Source organism: Peromyscus eremicus, chromosome 15 (genome assembly GCF_949786415.1).
Source record: "Peromyscus eremicus chromosome 15, PerEre_H2_v1, whole genome shotgun sequence".
NCBI lineage: Eukaryota > Metazoa > Chordata > Mammalia > Rodentia > Cricetidae > Peromyscus > Peromyscus eremicus.
In genome coordinates this window covers 23207327-23232037 of record NC_081431.1, presented here as the reverse complement: position 1 = coordinate 23232037, position 24711 = coordinate 23207327, and the positions used below count along the sequence as shown (strand labels likewise).

General features: G+C 42.9%; 1 protein-coding gene across 1 annotated transcript; it reads right to left on the bottom strand.

Moving 5' to 3' along the window:
• Positions 1–582: 582 nt before the first annotated feature.
• On the bottom strand, positions 583–23719 carry Ly9 (lymphocyte antigen 9). The gene is given in 10 exon segments (XM_059281064.1): positions 583–648; positions 7666–7737; positions 8677–9014; positions 11259–11312; positions 12450–12551; positions 14376–14645; positions 16964–17299; positions 17787–18062; positions 21618–21944; positions 23596–23719. Coding segments are annotated over 10 exon segments (1965 nt in total).
• Positions 23720–24711: the final 992 nt, after the last annotated feature.

Sequence of the window (24711 nt, the reverse complement as noted above, 5' to 3'; positions counted from 1 at the left end):
AGCATGGAAGCACAGAGGTAGACATGGTGCTGAAGAAGTAGCTGAGAGTTCTACATCTGGATCCACAGGCAGCAGGAAGAGAGAGACATACTTCCTCCAACAAGGCCACACACACCTCCTAATCCTTCTCAAGCAGTGCCATTCCCTGATGACTAGGAATTCAAGAATATGAGCCTATGGAGACCACACTGGTCACACTTAAGCTCCCACTGAGTATAAAGCTTGGCCTGAACCTCTGGGTACACCTATGTACACAATGCAGGGCACAGAAGCCACGTGGATCCAAGGCCATGTGCAGGAGTGCACTCTCGGCAAGTTTTTAGTTCAGAGGAGGAACTCCATGGGTAAATAGAGAAAAAGCAAAGATGTTCAAAGCCTGTAGGTTCCAAAGAGCCTCTGCCTGACCTATATATGGCTTATGAGGTAATAGAGATGAGAAGAAGAGGAAGAGATCAAATTCAGGCAAGCCTGAGCCACAGCAGGAAATTCCGATGTATTCTCTCTGCAGAAACAGCAGGATTTATGAGGTCTGTCTTTTTCCCAATCCTCACTCCAGGAGAGAGATAGCAGCTGCTTTTCACTTCAGGTGAAATTTTCATAGAAAGAGTGTTCAGGAGGCTCAGCATCTTGCTGAAGAGTTGGCACCATCTAGATGAGTGAAAAAGAACACACAAGAACAAGGTTAACAGAGCCGTGGAGAATCTGACTCTCCTTAGTTTGTGCTGGTGAGAGGCTAGGCCAGGGCAAGGCTGATCCATTTCATAATCTGTGGGAAGTCTCCTAGTGCTAAGGGCCTTGGGCTGGACTTCCTGTAAGGGTGTATCAGAGAGCTCAGTGCAGCAAATTGAAGTCTCCTAATGCTAAAGGCCATGGGCTGAACTTTCTTTGGATGGAGGGGTAGTGGACAGTTAAGTGTAGCAACTCTAGGAGTTAAAAAATGACAATAAAGTATCTTGCATTTCAGAAGCTACCACTGAGTGATCCCAATCTTCCCTGAACTGGAAGAAAAGGGGCAAATATTTATGTAACAATTAAATGGAAGAGGTTAGGTTCCAGTTAGACCTTAGTCCTTCTGGGTCCAAGGGTTCTAACAGCCTCTTTGTCTTCTGGAGAAGATATAGCATATGCTCTAGAGAGAAGATGAAACCTGAACTGATGACGGCGGGGGAGGGGAGGGGTTAGGACTCATTATACTGCCCAGAGATGTGTGTTAGAAAATGATTGAAAGAGGTCTGAGAGATTCCTGACCCAAAAGTGATGGCCTTGGACCCAGAACGAGGACTCCTAGTCCCAAATTTTCTGGACAGGTGATAACTTCTGTCAAGAACATAGCTGAGGAAATACACTGGTTTCTATTTACTGCAGGTTAGGGTGGGGATACTATATAGACCTGTCTGTGGTGGTTTATAGCCACTTTAAACATCAGAACAAAGACCCATCAATATTCATGGCTTTAAGTTTGAACAGTTTTTACCCCAAGAACTAAGCTGGAGAGGAAAGCAGCCTGAAATGCAGTAAATTACACAGATTTGTTCTCGAGACCAATGGCAGAATATGTAAGCATTAAACACTGGGCTTTAAGTCAGGAGAAGGCATGATGAACCAACTTGCATATCTGAACAAGTATTTACTGAGTCCATTCTGTCTTCTGCTTCTTCCTCCTCCACCTTGACAGGGTCTTGCTATATAGCTCAGTTATCCTAAAACTGGCAACTCTCCTGTTTCAACCACCTAAAGGTATGCCACCATACCTGGCAGAGTATCTACCTTTTAAAGCCCAGTTCAACTTTCTTCTCCTGAAGTCTTTTCTGTTCTATCCCTCAGTGCAGTGCCAGCTGCTCTATCCTTCAGTGCAGTGACAGCTGCTCTATCCCTCAGTGCAGTGCCAGCTGCTCTATCCCTCAGTGCAGTGCCAGCTGCTCTGTCCCTCAGTGCAGTGACAGCTGCTCTATCAGTGCAGTGCCAGCTGCTCTATCCCTCAGTGCAGTGCCAGCTGCTCTATCCCTCAGTGCAGTGACAGCTGCTCTGTCCCTCAGTGCAGTGCCAGCTGCTCTATCCCTCAGTGCAGTGCCAGCTACTCTATCCCTCAGTGCAGTGACAGCTGCTCTATCCCTCAGTGCAGTGCCAGCTGCTCTATCCCTCAGTGCAGTGACACTTGCTCTATCCCTCAGTGCAGTGACAGCTGCTCTATCCCTCAGTGCAGTGACACCTGCTCTATCCCTCAGTGCAGTGCCAGCTGCTCTATCCCTCAGTGCAGTGACACTTGCTCTATCCCTCAGTGCAGTGACAGCTGCTCTATCCCTCAGTGCAGTGACACCTGCTCTATCCTTCAGTGCAGTGACACCTGCTCTATCCCTCAGTGCAGTGACAGCTGCTCTATCCCTCAGTGCAGTGACAGCTGCTCTATCCCTCAGTGCAGTGACAGCTGCTCTGTCCCTCAGTGCAGTGACAGCTGCTCTATCCCTCAGTGCAGTGACACCTGCTCTATCCTTCAGTGCAGTGACACCTGCTCTATTCCTCAGTGCAGTGACAGCTGCTCTATCAGTGCAGTGACAGCTGCTCTATCCCTCAGTGCAGTGACAGCTGCTCTATCCCTCAGTGCAGTGACAGCTGCTCTATCCCTCAGTGCAGTGACAGCTGCTCTGTCCCTCAGTGCAGTGACAGCTGCTCTATCCCTCAGTGCAGTGACACTTGCTCTATCCCTCAGTGCAGTGACAGCTGCTCTATCCCTCAGTGCAGTGACAGCTGCTCTATCCCTCAGTGCAGTGACACTTGCTCTATCCCTCAGTGCAGTGCCAGCTGCTCTATCCTTCAGTGCAGTGACAGCCGCTCTGTCTCTCAGTGCAGTGATACCTGCTCTATCCCTCAGTGCAGTGACAGCTGCTCTATCCCTCAGTGCAGTGACACTTGCTCTATCCCTCAGTGCAGTGACAGCTGCTCTATCCCTCAGTGCAGTGACAGCTGCTCTATCCCTCAGTGCAGTGACACTTGCTCTATCCCTCAGTGCAGTGCCAGCTGCTCTATCCTTCAGTGCAGTGACAGCCGCTCTGTCTCTCAGTGCAGTGACACCTGCTCTATCCCTCAGTGCAGTGACAGCTGCTCTGCCTCTCAGTGCAGTGACACCTGCTCTATCCTTCAGTGCAGTGACACCTGCTCTATCCTTCAGTGCAGTGACAGCTGCTCTATCCCTCAGTGCAGTGACAGCTGCTCTGTCCCTCAGTGCAGTGACAGCTGCTCTATCCCTCAGTGCAGTGACACCTGCTCTATCCTTCAGTGCAGTGACACCTGCTCTATTCCTCAGTGCAGTGACAGCTGCTCTATCAGTGCAGTGACAGCTGCTCTATCCCTCAGTGCAGTGACAGCTGCTCTATCCCTCAGTGCAGTGACACCTGCTCTATCTCTCAGTGCAGTGACAGCTGCTCTGTCCCTCAGTGCAGTGACAGCTGCTCTATCCCTCAGTGCAGTGACACTTGCTCTATCCCTCAGTGCAGTGACAGCTGCTCTATCCCTCAGTGCAGTGACAGCTGCTCTATCCCTCAGTGCAGTGACACTTGCTCTATCCCTCAGTGCAGTGCCAGCTGCTCTATCCTTCAGTGCAGTGACAGCCGCTCTGTCTCTCAGTGCAGTGACACCTGCTCTATCCCTCAGTGCAGTGACAGCTGCTCTGCCTCTCAGTGCAGTGACACCTGCTCTATCCTTCAGTGCAGTGACACCTGCTCTATCCTTCAGTGCAGTGACAGCTGCTCTATCCTTCAGTGCAATGACAGATGCTCTGTCTCTCAGTGCAGTGCCAGCTGCTCTATCCCTCAGTGCAGTGACACTTGTTCTATCCTTCAGTGCAGTGACAGCTGCTCTATCCCTCAGTGCAGTGACACCTGCTCTATCCTTCAGTGCAGTGACACTTGCTCTATCCCTCAGTGCAGTGACAGCTGCTCTATCCTTCAGTGCAGTGACAGCTGCTCTGTCTCTCAGTGCACTAACATCTGCTACTCCTAGCATCTGAAAAACACTTGGAATTTCACAAACAATTTATTCAGTAAGCATGTAGTGTTTTCTTTTCTTCCTCCCACTGATAGATTCAACTCCAACATCCCCTATCAAATGACAGCTAAAAGGACAAATCCTCAAGTTCAGGGTGCTGCCACAAACACATATGAATCCTCATAGTGACCAACCCGATTATGGGCACATAAAGGGTATTTTTTTGAGACAGGGTTTCTCTGTGTATCTCTGGCTTTCCTGGATCTCACTCTGTAGAGCAGGCTGGCCTCAAACTCCAGAGATCTGCCTGCCTCTGCTTCCGGAGTGCTGAGTTTAAAGGTGTGCGACACCACCACCTGGCTAAAAGAGCCATTTAATAAACATTAATGATTGAATCATTAATTACAGATAAGTAGCATGTTTGAAAAGATTTAGAGCTTAAATAATTCTTATTGAATGTTTTACAGAGGGAAGGTGAAATTGGGGGTAGACTCAAAAGCGTAAGTGGTAAAGTAATCAATGTTTTTAGGAAAATGAGAATGAGATACTCAGCCAGACTCAGAGGAAGAATAATTGTTGAGGTATACTTAAAAGGGAAAAGAAAACTTCTTAAAACTGATAAATACTTTAAGCAAAGGGGCAAGATACAAATTTGATACACAAAGTCAGCAGCTTTCCTACAGAGAAAGAAATTAAGAGAAAAATGCCATTCACAATTGCTACTAAATAAAATGGGAAAAAACAACAAAAACCAATAGATACAACAACAACAACAACAACAACAACAAAAACGCCTTGGAATAAAGGTAAGTGAAGTGAAAGGTATCTACAATGAAAATTTAACATTGACTAAGGAAATTGAGGACACCAGGTGATGGAAAGACCTTCTATGTTCATGAATTGGAAGAATTAATATTGAGAAAATGACCATCTTGTCAAGAGCAATATGCAGATTTGATGCAATCTCCATCAAACCCCAATACCACCCTTCACAGAAAAATATATCTTAAAGTTCACATGGAAACACAAAGACAGCCAAAGTCATCCCAAACAGAAGGAACAACGCTGTAGGTATTAAAATACCTGATTTCAGGTTATAATACAGCCACACAGTGACAGAAACAGCGCAGTACTGGCACAAAACAGCCACACAGCTCAATGGAATAGAATAGGGGACCCAGATGTAAAGTCATATAGCTACAGCCACTTGATTTTTGACAAAGATACCAAAAACACGCACTGGAGAAAAGCGAATCTCTTCAGCAAAGAGTGATAGTGAACTGGATGTCCACATGTTGAAGGATGATACTAGATTCTCATTCTGCACAAAAGTTAACCCCAAATGAATCAAAGGCCTTAGTGTAAGTCCTGAAAATTCTGGAGAAAAAAATTGGAGAAACATTTAAGATATAGACATAGGTAAGAACTGAACAGTAGTCTAGGAACTAAAGCCAACAATCAACAAATGGGACTCAGGAGATTAAAAAGCTTTGGTATAGCAGACAGTTAAATGAGTGAAGAAAGCCTATAGAATGGGAGAGTTTCATTGCAATCTCAACATATGACAGAGGATAGATATTCTGGAATATACACAGAACTGAAAAAATCCCCATCAACACAAAACAAAACAAAAAACCCATATAACCCATTTGATGAATAGGCTGATGAAATGAACAGAGAACCTGCCCCCCCCCATACAAAGAGTCTATAAACATATCACAATATTCAATTTCACTCACCATCAGAGAAATAAAACTAAAAAATAGATTGAGATTCCATCTTTCCTAATTGGAATGGCAGTCATTAAGGAAACAAATGATAAATGCTGGCAGGGATGTGCACAAAGGGAAACTTAAATACTGTTGGTGGGAGTGTAAAGTAATGTAGTCACTATGGGAGAGAGTACTGAGATGTCTTTAAAAACCACAAAGGGGATGGAGTGAATGCTCATTGTTGAGAGCACTGGCTGCTCTTGCAGAGGACCTGGGTTTGGTTCCCAGCACCTGCATGGTAGCTCACAACTGTCTGTCACTCCAGTCCCAGGGATGCGATGCTCTCTTCTGTCCATGTGGGTACAGCATGCATGAGATGTAAAGAAATACATGGAGACAAAACATGTGTATATATATATATATATATATATATATATATATATATATTTACCAACAACAACACAGAACTACAGTAGATCTACCATGTGTAACCCAGGCATCCCATTACTGGATATTCACCCAAAGGACAACAAGTCAACACGTCACAGATATATATTCTGTTCATTGCTGTACTAGTCACAGTAGCTAAATTATGGAACCAACCTATGTGTCCAACAAGAGAGGAATGGTTAAAGAAAATGTGGTATATTCGAGGGGAATCTGTGGTTCGTATGTAAAAGGGTTAGAAAATTTAATTTAAAAAAAACATAAGAAAAAAAGAAAATGTGGTATATTCATGTTTTTTTATCCATATAGAAGAATGAAGTCATATTATCTGAGGGAAAATGGATGCAACTTGAGATAAAATAAGTGAATTACATGTCTTGGTTAGGGTTTCTATTGCTGTGAAGAGACACCATGACCATGGCAACTCTTATAAAGGAAAACATTTAATTGGGGTGGCTTACATTTTCAGAGGTTTAGTCCATTATCATCATGGTGTGACATGGTGGTGTGCAGGTAGACATGATGCTAGGGACGGAGCTGAGATTCCTACATCTTTAGCTGCAAGCAACAGGAAGTGGCCTGTCTCACTGAGCATGGTTTGAGGATATATGAGACATCAAAGCCCGCCTCCACAGTGACATACTTCCTCCAACAAGACCACAACTACTCCAATAAGGTCACACCTCCTAACAGTGCTACTCCCTTTGGTACTATTTTTTTTCAAACTACTACATTAAGTCAGTCTCAAAAAAAAAACCAAAAACATCATAAGTTTTCTCTCATTTTTGCTTACTAGATTTTATACATTAATAGACACACAAAATCATGATGCATATATGACACGGAAGTAAAAGTAAATCTGTCTAGGGGAACCAAGGGAACTATTGGGAGGGGTGAGAAAAGGGAAGGTGGTGGGTACTGGAAGGAATACTCTCAGGTCATGATATGTACTTGCACGGAAACCTTTAAAAATGTAAGTGCTTGTGGTTTGTGGTACTGGAACTTTCAATTGTCATCAACGTGACAAGAGCTCAATTAGCTTCTGTGAATCAGCTTCTTCAGCTTTCAAATGTGAATGACAAGACATTTCCAGAGATTGTTACAAGGATGGAGGGGAACTCGTTTGTGAATGCCTTATGAACTATGGAACTTTCTATAAACGTTAGTTATTGTAGCCATTATTATTTAGTGGTAAATTCTACCATTAAGAGACCCACTCAACACTATAATAAATCAAATATATAATATATATATTATATATATATATACACATATATATGTCTTATCAACCTATGGTTAATGCTAAGAATAATCAACATCAGATGTTGAATTAACTATTATATGTTCAAAGGCTTTGGTCACACAGGTGTGAGTCAGACATCTCTGATGATCACAGAATGTATCAGAACCGCACATCCTGAGCTCATTTGAGTTCCTCAGCCACAAGAATCTAGGACTTCCAGACAAAATGGTTGGGAACAGTTTCTTACTTTATAAGTTTAAGAAAAAAGAAAATGGTTCTCACCTTGTTAGGTTTCTGTACCGAGCAGTAGATTGTGTTCGAGTTTTCTTTCTTCTGAGGAACTGGGATCTTTCCCTGTAACAGGTGAGCAGACTAGCTTTAGTCATCAAATGAGAGCATTCCAGTTTAGACCACTGTTGTGGAGTATTAGTTTAAGATGTGTTACATTCATTTATGCTGTGGAATATTTGTTTAATGACGCAAAGATGTGTTGCATTCTATTATGTTGCATTTGTTTAACTCTATAAAGCTGTGTTATTTTGCCTGACTCAAACACCTGATTGCTCTAATAAAGAGCTGAACAGCCAATAGCTAGGTGGGAGAAAGGATAGGCAGGGCTGCCAGGCAGAAAGAATGAATAGGAGGAGAAATCTAGGCTCAAGAGAAGAGAGAGGAAAGAGCATGAAAAAAATAAGGAGAGGAGGACACCAAGGACCAGCCACCTAGCTACACAACTAGCCATGGAGTAAGAAGAAAGAAGATATATAGAATAAAGGTAAAAAGCTCAGAGGCAAAATGTAGTTATGAAGTTAAAGAGAGATGGGATAATTTAAGTTAGAAAACCTGGCTAGAAACAAGCCAAATTAAGGCCAGACATTCATAAGTAAGAATAAGTCTTCATGTATTTATTTGGGAGCTGGGTGGCAGGCCCGCAAAGAATAAACAAAACAAACAAACAATAAAACAAAAACAAAAAATCCAAAACAAAACAAAAATCCTTCAACTCACAGCTCTTGAGGTCAGAGTACATCCCACTGTGCTCTGGTCTCAGAAATTGGGAGCTGCCTTGGGGCAAGGAATAGTGCCTCTGTTTCTCTCGTCCCCATGCTGATGACCCAAGAATAGGTTCCTCCATTTCAAAGGATCTCAAGGTTTGGTAATCACAGCTGAACAGAGTGTCTGTATGGTCCTTGCCCTATCCCCAGACAGACCCCTGTTTTAGGGACTCATCTGGGACATCACATAGTCCTAGAAGCAGCAGGAGGATGAAGGTGTGTTATTCAAAGTGCTCACCTGCACATTAAGGTACACTTGTAGGTATGTAATGTCCTCTTCAACCTCAGACTTTACCACTGTGTCATCTGGCGTGACCATTTCATGCTCTGTTTGCCTCTCAGAGGCCAAGTCACGTGCAGTGTGCCCCTGAGTGTCCATGTCATACACCTCACTTCTTCCATCAACACTGCTGTGCATTCTGGTCTTTCCCTCACCCTCTTCATCATCTTCTATTGTTGCATTGCTGTCAGAGCTGGTGTCCGTGGTGGGCTTAGGCCTCGTAGTCTCAGCAGGCATGTCTAGTTTCTCATATCGTTGAGAGAGCACAGAAAATCTCATGTGGCCAGCTGGGGTTTCTAGAACATATTGTGCAGGGTTAACACATCTTTCTTGAATTGCTCCAAAGACCCAATTTGTTCTGATATCTATCCTAGGTATGACGTCAAGGCTGCAGGAGATTTCCCATTAGGGAGCTTCATTCTGTTCTCCCTTTCTCCTTTTCAATGACCAAATAATATTCATCTGATAGCTAAATATTCACTAGATATAATGTATGATGGTCTTCTCAGCATCCTTAATGAATGGAACTGGGCCACTAGATAAAACCATGCCAAGGATACAGGCAAGTACTCTGGGAAAACACAAAGATAAAGTATGTCTGATCCTAGAGTTCACTGTCTAGCTGTGGGAGAGGAATCATACATGAGTAAACCATTAATGTAAGGTGGTCTCTGAACGGTATCACATAGGAGGTGTAAGAAAAGTACTGGGGTTGGAGGTCATGGCTTCTGTGTAGAACAAGGAAGACCCTGAAAGTGGCAGAATTGAGGTGGGTTATAAAGGCAAGGTTTTGATGAGTGACAAGATGTACTTTGTATGGAGAGCAGCAGAATTAAGGCAGTGTAAAACATGGATCACCCTCCCTTGAGGAAAGGATGCATTTATAATACTTAAAAAGTGCAATGGCCCAGGCATAGTACCATCAGAACATGCGCATGTCACAAGTAACTAACATGGCACACTGAGAGGGTAGAAACCTTGCCTTGGGGCACATCAAATAGCTCATTTGATCCAAATGTAGGAAAAAAACATGCCTATCATTTGCTAAGTATTTACGATGTGCCAGGCAATGCTCCAAATGTCTTTAATTTGCCTAAAACACCATGAAGCAGAAATGAGAAAGCTGAATCACATAAAAGTTAAGCACGTTCCCACCTACATAGTAGAACCAAGATTTGAATGTAAGTGGCTTGGTCCCTGGTGTTCTTGCCACTACCCACTGCTTTCTCTGGCTTTGTGTGGGGAAAAATAAAGTATGAGTTGTTCTAATAGTTAACAGCAATAGTAACTATCACTGAGTAGCCACTACGGACATCACTCCACTCTGGTCCTCACAGCAGATGAAGCAACCCCATTTTTTCCAGATAAATGAAAGTTAGAGCTTGAGTTATCCATGATGCTATCATTGGAAAGGAAGAGAAGCAGGGTCCAAAATTGGCATGCCTGACCTGAGTTTATGTGTCTGACAACTAGTTTATGTTGACTTTTGACCACAGCAGAGCCATGAGGAGTCATTGATAGTCTTTATTCCATTCCCATTTGAGGGGGCACTTTACATTTATCTCTCAGAAAGTCTGCATTGTATGATGACTTCAGCCCCAGTCCCTCTTCTGATCCCACCTCTTGGTAGATCTCCTCCATGATATGTGAGAGAGCTTTTAGAAACATGGTTTGGTTTGAGGGACTTCCTAGCATGCCAGAACTCTGGAGTTTAAGGTGGTAATTTGGGGCAACATGGGATTGGCAGGAGGACATAAAAGCCAACATCTAAGCTCTTCCTCCACACCACCATCCACTGGAACAGTTCTCTTTTTACATGTTGAATAGGAGTTCGTTTCAAGAAAGCCTCCCCTAGCTTAGGTCAAATTGGAAAGCCATCGATTATGCTCCTGAATGTTGCGACCCTTTAATACAGTTCCTCATGTTGTGGTGACTCCCCAACCATAAAATTATTTTGTTACTACTTCATAACTGTAATTTTGCTACTATTATGAATTGTAATGTAAATATCTGATATACGACCCCTGTGGGGCCCTGGCCAACAGGTTGAAAACCATTGCTTTTGAGTAATAGGCATCTGTGTACCTGATTTTAATTAGCATATGGTTTTGCTCCTGCCACAGTTTTATTATTCTACCTGGTCTTTGTTTCTGTGTTCTTAGAATGGAGAAAATAACCCATCTTTATGGTAGGTCATGTTCAAGTGCTAACAGTCAACATCCGAGGAACCCAAGAGGCTCCTGTAGACAGAAGACCCCTCTTAGTTCCAGCAATTACCTCTACTGGATCCATCTTCCAGGAGCTTTTGTTCCCAAACCACCTCCTTTCAGCATACTGCTTTTTCAAACTTTATCAGGCATATAGGTCATCTAAATGTAGATTGTATTCAGTATTCTGGTGGTAGCAATCAAGATTCTGCATTTCTAACAAGCTCCTAAGTAAGCCACATTGCTGGTTGCCTGACTATACTTTGAGTAGCTAGGCTTTGGAACTTCTGTCTGGAAAAGGACCCCCATATCCAGAGTCACCAATGGTATTACCTGATATTTCAGCTGGGGTCTCGGCTTGGCTGCACCTGATGGCCAAAGATGAACCTGAGAAACCAAGTAGAAGAAGGTTACCAAAGAGGACTATGAGTAGAGAGATATCTTTGGTTCTGTGAGACTCAAAGGAGATGGGGAGAGGCTTCTGAAGACACAGTCAGGGAAGAGACTATAGAGAAGGAGGGGACCCCAAGATAAGCACAGGACCAAGGGAAGTAGTAATTAGAGTCTAGGGTTGTCTTCATCTAGGAAGAATGCTGTGGGACTTCCTGGCATTTCTCTGGAAGAGAGAGCTGTAACTCTTCTAGAAGTAATTCTTGCAGGGTCCATGTGTTTTAGCCTGCCTTTTTGGGAGAAATTCTCCATTATCACTCTAATATTAAGATTCTAGAGGGAGCTGCTAATCATGACCACTTATTTCCTTGTGTGCAGCAACCACATGATTTCAACCTGGGCAATCAGAGATATTTCTGACACTTTTCAGATTGAAGTTGGAGGGAAGCATCCTGCCCCAGCCTAGTGTGAGAGTTATTAGTATGTATATATCTGAAGCTACAGGTTGCTGTGCTGTGGTAAGCCTCTCTCCTTGACCCTCAGCTATATTGCAATAGGAGAGTCAAGTTGTCTCAAAAAGAACAACACAGATAACATACAGAGAGATCTGGTGGTTTCCCAGCCTCTGCTGACATCTACCCATTGAGGCCACTGAGTCATGAGATAATAAATCATGTCCCTGTCCTTCCTCCACATTCTATAAAAATCTAAGCTAGGGTTGAAAAGATTGTTCAGTGGTTAAGAGCACTGGTTGCTCTTCCAGAGGACCTGGGTTTGGTTCCCAGAACCGATATGTTGTCTCTCAACCATTTGTAACTGCAGTTCCAAGGAACCTGATGCCCTCTTCTGTCCTTCACAGGCACCAGGCACACACATGGTGTACAGACACACATGCAGGCAAAACACTCACAACACATAAAATAATAAAAACTATGAAAACCCAAGCTAATTTCAGTTGGTCTACAATTATTTTTTAGCTAAAGACCCTCAACTAATTCTCAGCCTCCCCATCACTCTGAGAAGAAACTAGGTCTGGAGCAAGAAGCAAGGGTTTAATGGGAGGATTTAGAAGCCTGCACGGATTTCAAGCAAATAGATTTCTAAGGGTGGGCAAAGTTAAGCTAGAAAATTTACACTGTTTCTTTTGCTTCAAAATGGACCACCCAACCAGCATCCACAGGAACCAAAGGATGAGCACCATAAGCCAGATCCAAAACTTCAGGTTTCTCTCAAAGCCTTGAAGAGAAAAACAAGAATATTAATGCAAATATTGACAGAGAAATCAGAGCAAATGACTGATATGACACAATGATAACCCTAACTTACTCTTAGAATCTCATGACAGCCTAAAATACTTTCATTTATTCATCTGATACCTGTTTTTTGAGCAAGCCTTGTAGGCAAAAGGTAATTGCAGTACATAGGTAGACACAGACTTTCTGGAGAGCTATTTACAGCTTACCCAAGGCCAGAGCTTTAAGTATCTGATCTGTCAGACCCAAAGCAGCATTTCTCTATGAAATGAGGTAGAAGAAAAGAAAAAAAGAGTTCAGATTCCTATGAAGCCAGGCTCCAGATATGTCTTCCTGACTCGGCCTGACCCAACACCATTGCGTCTTAGGTAGACTTCACCCTTCTGCTTCCGTCTGGGGAAGAATAGAGACCAGGCTTACAATTCCAATGCTGCTTTTGCTGTGTGGCCTGGGTAAGTCCCCCATCCTTCTGTTAGTATCTTCATAGAACAGGGAAAATGATAAAAGCATTCCTTTTGCAGGGCTGCCGTGAAAATGAACTGTGCAAGAATGCACAGAACTCTAGAGTGGCGGCCGGCATTTATTAAGAACCACAGAGCCGGGCATGTTGGCATACACCTTTACTCTCAGTATTTGACATAGACAGATAAATATCTGTGACTTTTAGGCTAGTCTGTCTACACAGAGAGCTCCAGGCCAGCCAAGGCCATCCTCTGTTTCAAAAAACAGAAAGCAGAACAGAACAGGAAAGCTTCCTCTTTTAGATTCACTCACGCAGCCCAGAGGGCCAGCATTCCTTTCCATACACTTCCCATTACTCTCCAAACCTGGAATTCCGTACTGCCCAGTAAGCCATGGCTTTTGACTTGTAGCTGGTGTGGCTTAGAAACTAAGTGCTTACTTTTGTTAAAATTAAGTAAAAAATGGTGATTCAGTTCCTTGAAAAACTGGAGTTCATTTGGAAAAACTTGGATGTGTACATTTATTCTTGAGCTGTGTATTTTATGGCATTTGAATAAGAAATACTTTTGATAAAAATTTAATATCTGAGTTGAGATACAACATAAGTGTAAAGCATGTGTCGACTTTTAAAGCATTAATATGTTTTATACCAAATTCACATGAAATGTTGGTATTTTGGCTCTATCAGGTTAAATAAAATACATTATAAAAGTAACTGTTTTGCTTCCTCCCCTTGTCACTTCTTCCTTTTAAATTCTTTGGACACAATCTCTTGTTAGCCCAGGCTGGCATCAACTCTATGTAGTCAAGGATGTCCTCAAACTCCTTGATCTTCCTGCCTCTACCTCTAGGGTTGTGGGATTACAGGCATTATGGACCTGTACCTCTACACTCAGTTTTTGCAATGCTATGAATTACACCCAGGATCTCAGATGTACTAGGAAAGCCCTCTAACAACTGAATTAAACCCACAGTTCTTTTTTTGTTTTGTTGTTTTGAGACAGATTCCAACTCTGTAGCTCGGGCTGACTTCAGATTTGTAACCCTTCTGATTTAGCCTCCCAAGTGCTTGGATACAAGTAGTTACTAACATGTCTGCCTCCTCTTGCTTTTCCTAACGTAGCCATCAGAACCTTAGGATTATATGTCTGGACTGCATTACACTGAGATGATGCTCTAATGGACCCTCCCCCACACTCCCTCGCTGACTTTCATAAATAGTTTAGGATACAATCTCTGGATTTCAAAGTCCCAGCTTCTGCAGCCTGGGTGGAGAGAGAGGGAGAGAGAGAGAGAGAGAGAGAGAGAGAGAGAGAGAGAGAGAGAGAGAGAGAGAGCGAGCAACCTGAAGAGATGGCCCCCAAAGAAAACTGGCTGGAGATGTTGCTGACAGGGTTATGGGCGGTGCATGTGAAGCTGGGCGGCCTTTCACCACATTTCCAGGAGACGTTGAGGCGTGACTCCGCTTGGGACATAACAGCTTCCTTTGGCAGGGGTGTCCATGTGTATGTCACATTGTTTCCACCATCTTCCACTGAGCAGGTTAACTGTACCTTGCAGATGCCGTCCTTCCTGTGCACATGGCTCTGGTTGACACTGGGCTTCTTCAGTCTCTCTGTGTTCGAGAAAGGCGAACTAGACTTTGTCAGCAAATTGGCCTGCCACCAAGGCTGATGGCCCGAGTTTGAGTCCCAAGACCCACATAGTAGAAGGAAAGAACGCGCGCGCGCGCGCACACACACACACACACACACACACACACACACACCACATGCACACACAAAACACACACACAAAACATAAACACATACAAACACACACACAAAAAAAATGTAATTTTAAAAAGAGCAAAAAAAAGAAGAAAGAATAAAATGGATTCATGAAGAATGTGTTGTACCCCCAGGAGTCACAAGCCCCATGGAAGTCTTTTCCTTATCTACAAAACGTCATGCATATCACTTTACCTCTGTGGACCTTGATACTCAGCTGTCAGTGAAAAGGGAAACATAAAAGGAACTACTTGGTCCAAATCTTGTACTGACAGTGAAAAGTTGACCAGTTTATCAATACAAACAAGTTCAGCTTTTATAAACACAATGTTTAAACATTACCAAAAGTTTTTAAAGAAAAATTAATATTTAAATAAATCATTATCTTTGTTATATAAACAAAAATTATTTTGCATTTGTTTATTTATTTAGAGACTAGGTCTCATTATTGCAGGCTGACTTCCACCTTGCTGTGTAGCTTAGGATGGCCTTGAACTTCTGATCATCCTGCCTCTCCATCTTAAGTGTTGGGATTATAGGCAGGTGCCATCATACCTGGTTTCTGTAGTGCTAAAGATCCAACCCTTGGCTTCCTGTGTAGTTGGTAGGTACTCTATTAACTGAGCTACATCCTCATCTCTCAAAATTATTTTATTTCATTTTATTTTATTTTATTTGTGTGTGTGTCTTAGAGCAGAGGAACTTACAGCTTTATTAACATTAACTTGTTTCCTCTCTACCACAGAGAAAAGACCCAAACAAAAGTCCCTACATTTTCTTGTATAACTTTAAAGTACAGTATAGCATTACTACATATTTATACATCAATAGATATTAATCTACAAAATACATTTCTTATCTTTGTTATCAGAAATCTATGAACAAGCTTCATCCCATCTCACTTCACCGGCTGGCACTGCATTTATTATCGTTCAAAATTATTTGAAAATAAATAGTAAGACTGGTTTTATTTGCTGTCTGTCGGCTAGTGTTTTTACTTAATCCGCTCTGTTCTTTCAGTTTTTGTTTGTTTGACTGTTTGTTTGAGACAGGGTTTGTCTATGTAGCCTGAAACTTGCTCTGTAGACCAGGCTAGCCTCAAACTCACAGAGATCCACCAGCCTCTGCCTCCCAAGTGCTGGGATTGAAGGCGTGTGCTGTGAGATGGTCTGTATGTCAAATGTTTTGCTCTGATTGGTCCATAAATAAAACACTGTTTGGCCAGTAGCCAGGCAGGAAGTATAGGTGGGACTAACAGAGAGGAGAACTGAGAGAACAGGAAGGCAGAGGGAGAGACTGCCAGCTGCCACCATGACAAGCAGCATGTGAAGATGCCGGTAAGCCATGAGCCATGTGGCAAGGTATAGATTTATAGAAATGGATTAATTTAAGATGTAATTTAAGAACTAGATAGCTAGAAGCCTGAGCCATTAGGCCAAACAGTTTCAATAATACAAGCATCTGTGTGTTTATTTTATAAGTGGGCTGTTAGACTGCCGCGGCTTGGCGGGATGGAAGAGAAAACTCTCCAGCTACAGGTGTGCACCACCACCGCCCTACCTTCTTTTAGATTTAATTATATTTTTTAACTTTTAGTATTTTAGTCACCATATGCAACTAACATGAACCTAGGCAGCTTGCTGAACACTTTAACAGGACTGTGGATGGATGGTTAACACATTTCCCTAGACATGAGCAATGTCGGGCAGGGACTATGCTTACCCTGTGTGAATAGACAGGAAAAAAAACTGGCTGGCCTAAACTATACAAAACACCAAGCCAAACTCCTGCCAAGTCCAGGGATGAGAAGGAAGAATGTGAGATCTGTGTTTCACACTCTGGGGACCTGAGTGGCCCATCCTCTTGAGTCACAGTGTTTTGAGAGATCAAGAGAGCTTCCCTTCAGTCTACTCTGCTTCCACCCTTATTCTAAATGATAACGGAACATAAAAGTACACGCTGACAAAATTAGGTGTCAAAGGTCCAGATAAAGGAACACTTGGCAGGTGGGCTCTGCCCATGATGGTTGTTGCAATGTTTCCTTATGTGAACACACCACTGTGAACTGACTGGTTGTTAATAGTGCCCTGAGGCATTTTGGCAGGAAGGGAAAGTGAGAGAGGAGAAACCTTTCAGGGAAAGAAGCAGTCTAGGGGATACTCACGCTAGATGAGCAGAGTGAAGTGTCTCACAATGGCCTCTCTGGAGGCCTCTGAGCACACATAGGCATGGTAGGCTCCGGCATCCTCCATCTCCAGCTGGCTGATCTTCAGGGAGTGGTCCTGGCCAGAGACCCACACCCTCCTTTCTTTAGGACCATTGGGCTTACTGTGAGGATCTGGTGTTTCTGCTCCTTCCCATTCTTGGCTGATAATTGACTTGTTAAACACCCAGACAGCGTTCTTCATGTCCCGACTGTCCAGAAACGCCAAGGACAGGGTCATGGGCTCTCCCAGGATCCCTACCACTGTCTCCCCCACTGTTTTTCCTCTGGAGGCGCCTGAATTTGAAATCAGAGATGAGATATTATAGCTTCAGCTTCTGTCCCTAACTCCCTTGACCCCCTCCCCCAGTCAAGCTGAAGGGGACAGGAGCCCCTTTTCCCCTCCCCTTAGCTCCACTCCCCATGAGACATCCCTACTGCCCACCCAAGACCATCTGTTTTACTTAGTTCTTTTCACCTCACTCTTGGCCTGTCCAGGCTTCCCCACTTTTGAAGCTGGGAGACACTACCACCCAAATAAAACTCAGTTTGGTTCTTTACTTCGGAACCCTCTTTTCCTCCCTTGCTGTACCCTTGGGGTGCCACAATGCCTTGGGGTTTCCAAGTCCAGCTAGTATCTCCCAGGCCCCTGAGCAGAAGGCCTCTGGGCTTATCCTCTTTCTTTTCTACTCCATATGTGTGTCACCGAAAACTGATCTTTAAACCCCACGGGTACTTAGGCTGTTTCTAGAGTCCCCTGAAAGATCTGAACGGAGCCACTTGCCTGTACAAAACTGCCAGACATGGACAGGTTGGGAGCTGTTCTGGCTGACTGGGTTCCGGGCTGTGCAGGTATATGGTAGGTCTGGGTCACAGATACTCTGGGAAACGGTGAGGATAGGGTCCCTATGGGATTTATTAAAATCGGTGTCCTTTTGGGTCCAGCTATATTGGATACCGTCCTTTTCCCCATTCACAGTGCAGATCAGGGTGACGGTGCAGGAACCATTCTCAGATGTGGTCACAGATGTCATGGTGACTTGAGGCTCTTGTAGCTGCTCTGAGAGGGATAAGAGTATTGAGAAGACTCTCAGATTTCTTCCTTGTCAGGGAAAGGCTGACCAAAGAAGGAAGTGATGGTAGAGAAGGTAGGGGTGGAGGACGGTCAGCATGTTCTAGGGAAGAGGCGTCTGCAGGCTAGGGCAAGCGCCTCTCCTCTATGTTTCTGAGACATTCTCTGCAGGTCTTATTATCACAACAGCTCAAAATTCCTAGTAGTGTGGTTCTCTCTCTCTGCCCTGTGCTTGGGACCCTAGTGCACTGTGTAAAAGCTGAATAACCTAGGGAGTAGGAGCTCACTTTCTAGAATTTGAATCATCCCTGCGTCTTGGTCTGAGCTTAGGATCCACTACTCTCAGTCCTTCTTTCTTCCTCAGCCCCCTTTTTATTCCATCTCCATTGTTCAATCTTGTGTCTAACTTATTTTTGAATAGGTGATAGGTATACACACAAAAGTGAAAAAAATGCAGAAGGGTATATGATTTTAAGAAAAGTAATCATTACTGTCCCCAACACCTATTTCTTCTTCTGCATTAATTTTTGAAGGTAGTTACTGCTAAGGGTTTCTTTTCAAAGTAATATTTTTATTAATTACATGAGAATTATATGTGTATAATAATGTGTATAATAAATATGTATATATTTTGATCATATTCCCCTCAGTGGCACAATCGACCAGTGCACAATGCTTACAGTAAGAGTTTCATACTGATCTCTCTAGAGATATTCTAGAGATAGCTATATGTATGGCAGCATGCTATTCATACTGTCTGGAACTTATTAAGCTTTAGTGATACATATGAAAAATTGCTACATGTTAGTGATCTATTCTAAATTTATTAGCTGCACAAAACTTTCTTTTTTAAATATATACAGAATATCCTACAAATCAATAAAGGTGTCAAACTACCTGGTTGGTAGAAAGATGGTACTAAGAAACGAATAATTTTTTCTTAAAACTTCTTATATTCAAATCCTAACCTCCAACATCTCAGAATGTAACTCATTTGGAAACAGGTTTATGTTTGGAGGTAAGGGTAAATAACTCAGAGTAGGCCCTAATCTTATTTATTATCCTCATCGAAGAAGATAAATAGGATGCCAATTACGTTGACAAACATCTGAGGACATAGAGAGAAGATGGTCATTTTCAATCCAAAGACCGATTTCAGAAGAAACTAAACACACAGATATCTCGATCAGATGCAAAGTTTTAAGAAAATGCACTTCTATCATTTAATCTATTCGTCCAATAATGTATTTTTTAAAATTTATGTGTTTAAGTGTTTTGCTTGCATGTATTTCTGTGTATTACATGATGCAGTATACATGGAGGCCAGAAGAGGACATTAGGCCCCCTTGGAACTGAGTAATAGACACTTGTTAATGACCATGTAGCTGCTGGGAGTTGAACCTGGGTCCTCTGGATGAGAAGCTAGTGCTCTTAACCACTGAACAATTTCTCCAGCCCCATCAGCCAACAATATTTTGTTATAGCAACATTAGCAAACCAATAAAGATTTTGATACCAAAAATTAGGTGTTGTAACAAATATCTAAAAATATGGAAAATTGTCTTTGGAACTGGCTAGTGGGTAGAGATTGGAAGAATTTTGAGATGTATGTTAGTAAAAGCCCATGTTGCCTTCAAGAAGTTTTTGGTAGAAATATGATGTTACAGCCAGTTTCTGAAGACTCAGAAAGAAAAATAGAGGCATTGTAAGGACACAAGCACACATGCATGTGCACACACATATGTATGATAACAGGTTTCCTTATATATATATGAAATCATCAACAAAATAGTGATTGAAATAAGAACAGTTAAGGTCTTTCTGGTGATGTTTCAGAAATTGGGCATATGGCATTAGAAACCAGAGAGAAGTGAACGTTTACAAAAAATGGGATAGAACTTGGCTGAAATGCATTCTACTGTTTTTGTGGGAAGTAGAATGTTTAAGTAATGAAACATACGTCTAAGCATAACGTTGAAGGTAAGGAGCTGGAGAGATGGATCGGTGGTTAAGAGCACTTTCTGCCCTCGCAGAAGAGCACAGTTCAGTTCCCAGTACTCACATTGGGTGGCTCACTTTTGCTGGTGACTCCAGCTCCGGGGGATTTGACACCTTCCCCCCATCCTCCATGGGCACCCATGTGCACATGCACATGCAATCACACACATCTACACATAAATAAACAATAAAAAATCTTTTAAAAGTGTTGAGAGCACTACCTTGTTTCTTTTAAACACTTAACACAAAACAGAGGAGAGAGATAAGTGGAAGGGATTGTTAGGCAAGATAGAACCAGAACTTGAAAAGCAGGGATTTTTTTCCCATTTATATTGCAAAACATATGAAAGTACATCTGGGGAGAACATGGGTGTGCACAATGTTAGCTGAAGAGAGAGTGCGTGTGACTTATGGACTATATTGATTAACCACCACATTCTTGGACTGAAGGAACAAACACAGGGTAGAAAGAAAGCTGACAGACTTTTGGAATTCTATAAGACAATGTAATGAGCTGCAGGCCTGTAAGTACATGTTGTCCATTAAGAAGGAAAAGACACCAGTGGTAGTTCAAAGACTTTCAGGGCTCCACCTGTCACCACGAGCCCAGAAGAGGCAGGTGTAGGGTAGGAATGGATGGTTTTGTGTGTTTGTTTGTTTTAGAGACAGAATGATGTCTAAGGTCAAGAGGTAGATGGTCACCCAAGGGGATATGAAAGACATTGCTACCACTATAGTGGACCCAGAAGATACAGCACTGAGCCTTAAAACATAATGAAAATAGCCACTCTGGGTTTTAGGCTTGCTTGCCATATGTGACTCCTTTCTTTCTAATTTCTCTCTTTCAGAATGGGGCTGTTTACCATATGCCCAGCCTACCACTGTATTCTGGAAGCAGAATGTCTTGTTCCATAGGTTTACAACTGGAGAATGGTCTCAAAATGAATTATACATCAAGTCTTATTCATGGTTGATTTAGATGATACTTTGGCGTTAAAGTTGATGCTACAGTGGGTTAAGACTTCGGGGGTTGTAACACAGGTCAGCAACATAATATCCCAGAGGATCCCAAGATTAGAAGCCAGATACCCAGAGCCAGATCAAATGGCTCTTTGCCATGAAAACTGGCAAGTAAAGATATATTGACAAAGGGGTTCATTGTGTGACTCACGATGGCACACTACATCTTCCATGAGGAGATTTTTAAGGTTTTCCCTTACCTATTTTACCTTTTATTTTATCTTATTTTTTCTTTTTTCCCTTAAATTTTGTTTTATTTGGGGGTGGGTGGGCAGGGGTGGAGGGTGGATGCAAAGGGACAGGGAAATGACTGGGATCAAGATACATCATATAAAAGACACAGAAAAAAAGTATTAAGAATTTGGAAAAAAAGACTTTGGGGGCCAATGGAATGAGGTTTTTCCACACATTTTGCATGTGTAGAAAGCATGGGTTTGGGTAGGTCAGAGGTAGTGTTGTTAGGAATCAGTAGGGGACTGGTGGTGGTGTGGGGGCAGAAAATCCCCTAAGCTCTCTAGAACTCACCATAAATGCGGAGGATGAACTTTTCCACTCTGGTGAGGCCAGAATTCTTTTGGTTTATCTGAGCCTGGTAGGATCCTGAGTCATTCTTGGTTAGGTTACTGATGTGCATGGAGTAGGTGTTGCTGATGTTGAGTCGGCCACTGTAGTCTTTGTCCACAATATATACATGTTTGGGGGAGAATGCTATAGCCAGAGACTTTGGGGGATAATTCCAGGCAACATTCTCAATCTCTGCATCCCCTGAGATGTTTAGGGGGAAAGTCACAGAACCCCCTAGCACCCCTGATATCACTATTGAGGATGTTTCCTTCTCAGAGGCTCCTTGTCCTGTGGAAACAGAAGAGGGACTTGGAGGAGCAGCTGAACTCTTCAACCCAGCTTTTATTTGTTCATTCATTCATTCATTCATTCATTCATTTACTCAGTAAACATGGATTTGTCACAAATTCCATATGCTGAGAAATGAACGACTAGACCTTCTCCTTCTAAGCCCATTGGCTAGCAAAGTCATTCATTCATTCATTCATGCATGCATGCATGCATTCATCCACTCACTCACCAAACTCTCTCCCATAGAAGCAGCTGTAGTAATCATTAAAACACTCCTTCTAAATTTCTGTTATAATTGGGAAATTAGCTTTACGACTGGGTGAATTTCTGAATTGTTCTGAGAGTCAGGTTATTCATCTGTAAGACTGATAAACTCATCACAGCTACGTCATCTACAAGGGGTACGACAAAACATAAATAAAAGCAGGTTGCTGCAAATTGTATAGATCTAGAAAAGCAAGAGACACCATCTCTTTAAAATTAAAATGGGTAGGTAGATTCCTAGAGAGGCAGAGAGATGGCTAGGTGAGTGATAGAACAGATAAGCTAGCACCTTGGTAGAACCTGTGTGCCCAGTGTGGGGAGAAGGTTATCATTAAGAGACTAGAAAAATGAAAATTCCCTGATAAGGGCTGTTCCCTACTGCTGTACTAAGCATATGAGCGTTCAAAATTCTCTCACTGTTTTCAAGTTTGAGAATTTCTTTATTAGCCTACTTTCTGCCTCATCCCAGGGAACCTTCAACTGTCTTTAGCTTAGTCAGGTCAGGTTTGGGGTAGGGAAGACATGATAACATTGGCCCACTCCTGATTTTTTGGCTCAAGCAACATCTATATTTCTGATAAACATTGTTATTCAAGCTCCTAAGAGCTTTGGTCAACACAGCTCATTTTCCTATGACAGCTCTGAGGTATATGCTGGGTGATCCCAGCCTAGACTCCCAGATCCCAGGACTCCCAAGGCTTTGGGAATTTAGGTCAAATCAGACAAGTTCTGCAGCATGGCTATTCCAGGAATTCTGGGTGAAAAAATTATATAAATATATTAGAGAAAAAGAAGACATAGAAGTGTAGCCTAAAGGGAAGGGTGGAGGAGGAAGAAGAGGAGGGAGAGACGGAAGAGAAATCACATTGCCTAGGGCCACCTGATCATAAGAATTCCCTACAGTTCAGGGGATGTGAGAGTTAAGACAAAAAGTGAAAGAAAATCTAACAGTTTTTGTTCCCTTAGGACGTCTCCGGTTTATCATCAGAAGGGTTTGCTCAGGTCCCTCTGTGAATTTATATACATCACATAGGACACAAACTAGAGTCAGCATTTCTTAGCAGGAAAATGTGAGGGTAAGGGGAACATGGTTTGATTCCAGAATTATTTGAGATTGGGGCTAGAATGTCACCTCCTCACAGTGCGTCAGTGTGCATGCACACACACGTACAACACACACACACACACACACACACACACACACACACACACCATACACACTCACTCTCCCGCATGTACAGATCTCAGAACAAAGTAAAATTGCAGAGTAATTACCACAAGGAGGGTAATTTCCTGATTTCGCCAATAAGAATCTCTCTTCCCGGCAGAAGACCAGCCTCAGAGAACACAACAGCAAGTGGAAGTGCCTACAATACGGACTTACCCATGAGCAGAAAGAGGAGAGGGACGCATAGAACGGAAGAAAATACCTCCTGCTGTCTCTTCAGTGGCTTATCAGAGAAAGGCTCTAGAGGCCAGCCACACCAATACCTCTTTAGATTCGCCATTATGGTATCTTTTCAGATCTCAGATTAAAGGAAGAGGCCCTTCCCACAGCTTCCTCAAGCATGTGAATGCCCAGGTGCATGCGCATGCGTGGTGTGTGTGTACGCGCATTTCCCAAGAAGGGCTATTTTTATCGAGCACTACAAACTTGTGCATCTGCTCAGACTAAGGTAGGGTCCCAAGCTCATCCAGATCCTTAAAGGAATTTGCAAACCGTGCTGGGCTTCACTTGTTTTAGCATCCAAGGTGGGCTCTAAGCACCAATGCTAAAAATGCCTGCTAAAGAGCTTCACTCTGGACATTCATGTCCTTATGTAGTCCGCTCTTCTTAGATTCTGGCTGGACTTAGTGACTGCTCATAGTGAATATAATGTGACAGAGATGGTGGGATGACACTTCTGAATACGGGCTTAGAGAAAGGCAATGGCTTCCCTCTCATTCTTTCCCATTTCTATTTTTTTGTCTCTCTTCCCTCCTCCCTCTATTTCTTTCATTTTCACAGTCTCTTCCATTCACTCTCTCTATCCCTACCCCCACCTCACACCCTTAGTTTACTCTGAAGGAAGCCAGGTCTTAAGTTGTAAGCCAGATTTTGGAGATAAGGAACTGAGGGGAAACCTTCAGCCAATGTGCACCAGGGAATTGATTTCTGGCTAACAATCTATGGGGACTTAAGGCCTGCCAAAAGTCAAATGAATGAGAACAAAGTGGATCTTTCCTGTTTTGAAGTAACCACATCTCTGTTTGATACCACGTCACAAGTGTTGTGGAATTGAGGGAATTAGTCCTCTCTTTCCACTATGTGGGTTCTGGTAATCAGACTCAGGTCATCAGTCTTTACACAGTAAGCCATCTCATTGGTCCAAGTCTTAGAGAATTGGGTGAGTTGAAAAGGGATGTCAGAGCAGCATAATGGAAACCAAGACGCTGGGTTCCTTTAACAGGCCTCCTGTCCTGCTTTTCTCCTCCCTGCACCTGCCCTGCAACCTGGGAG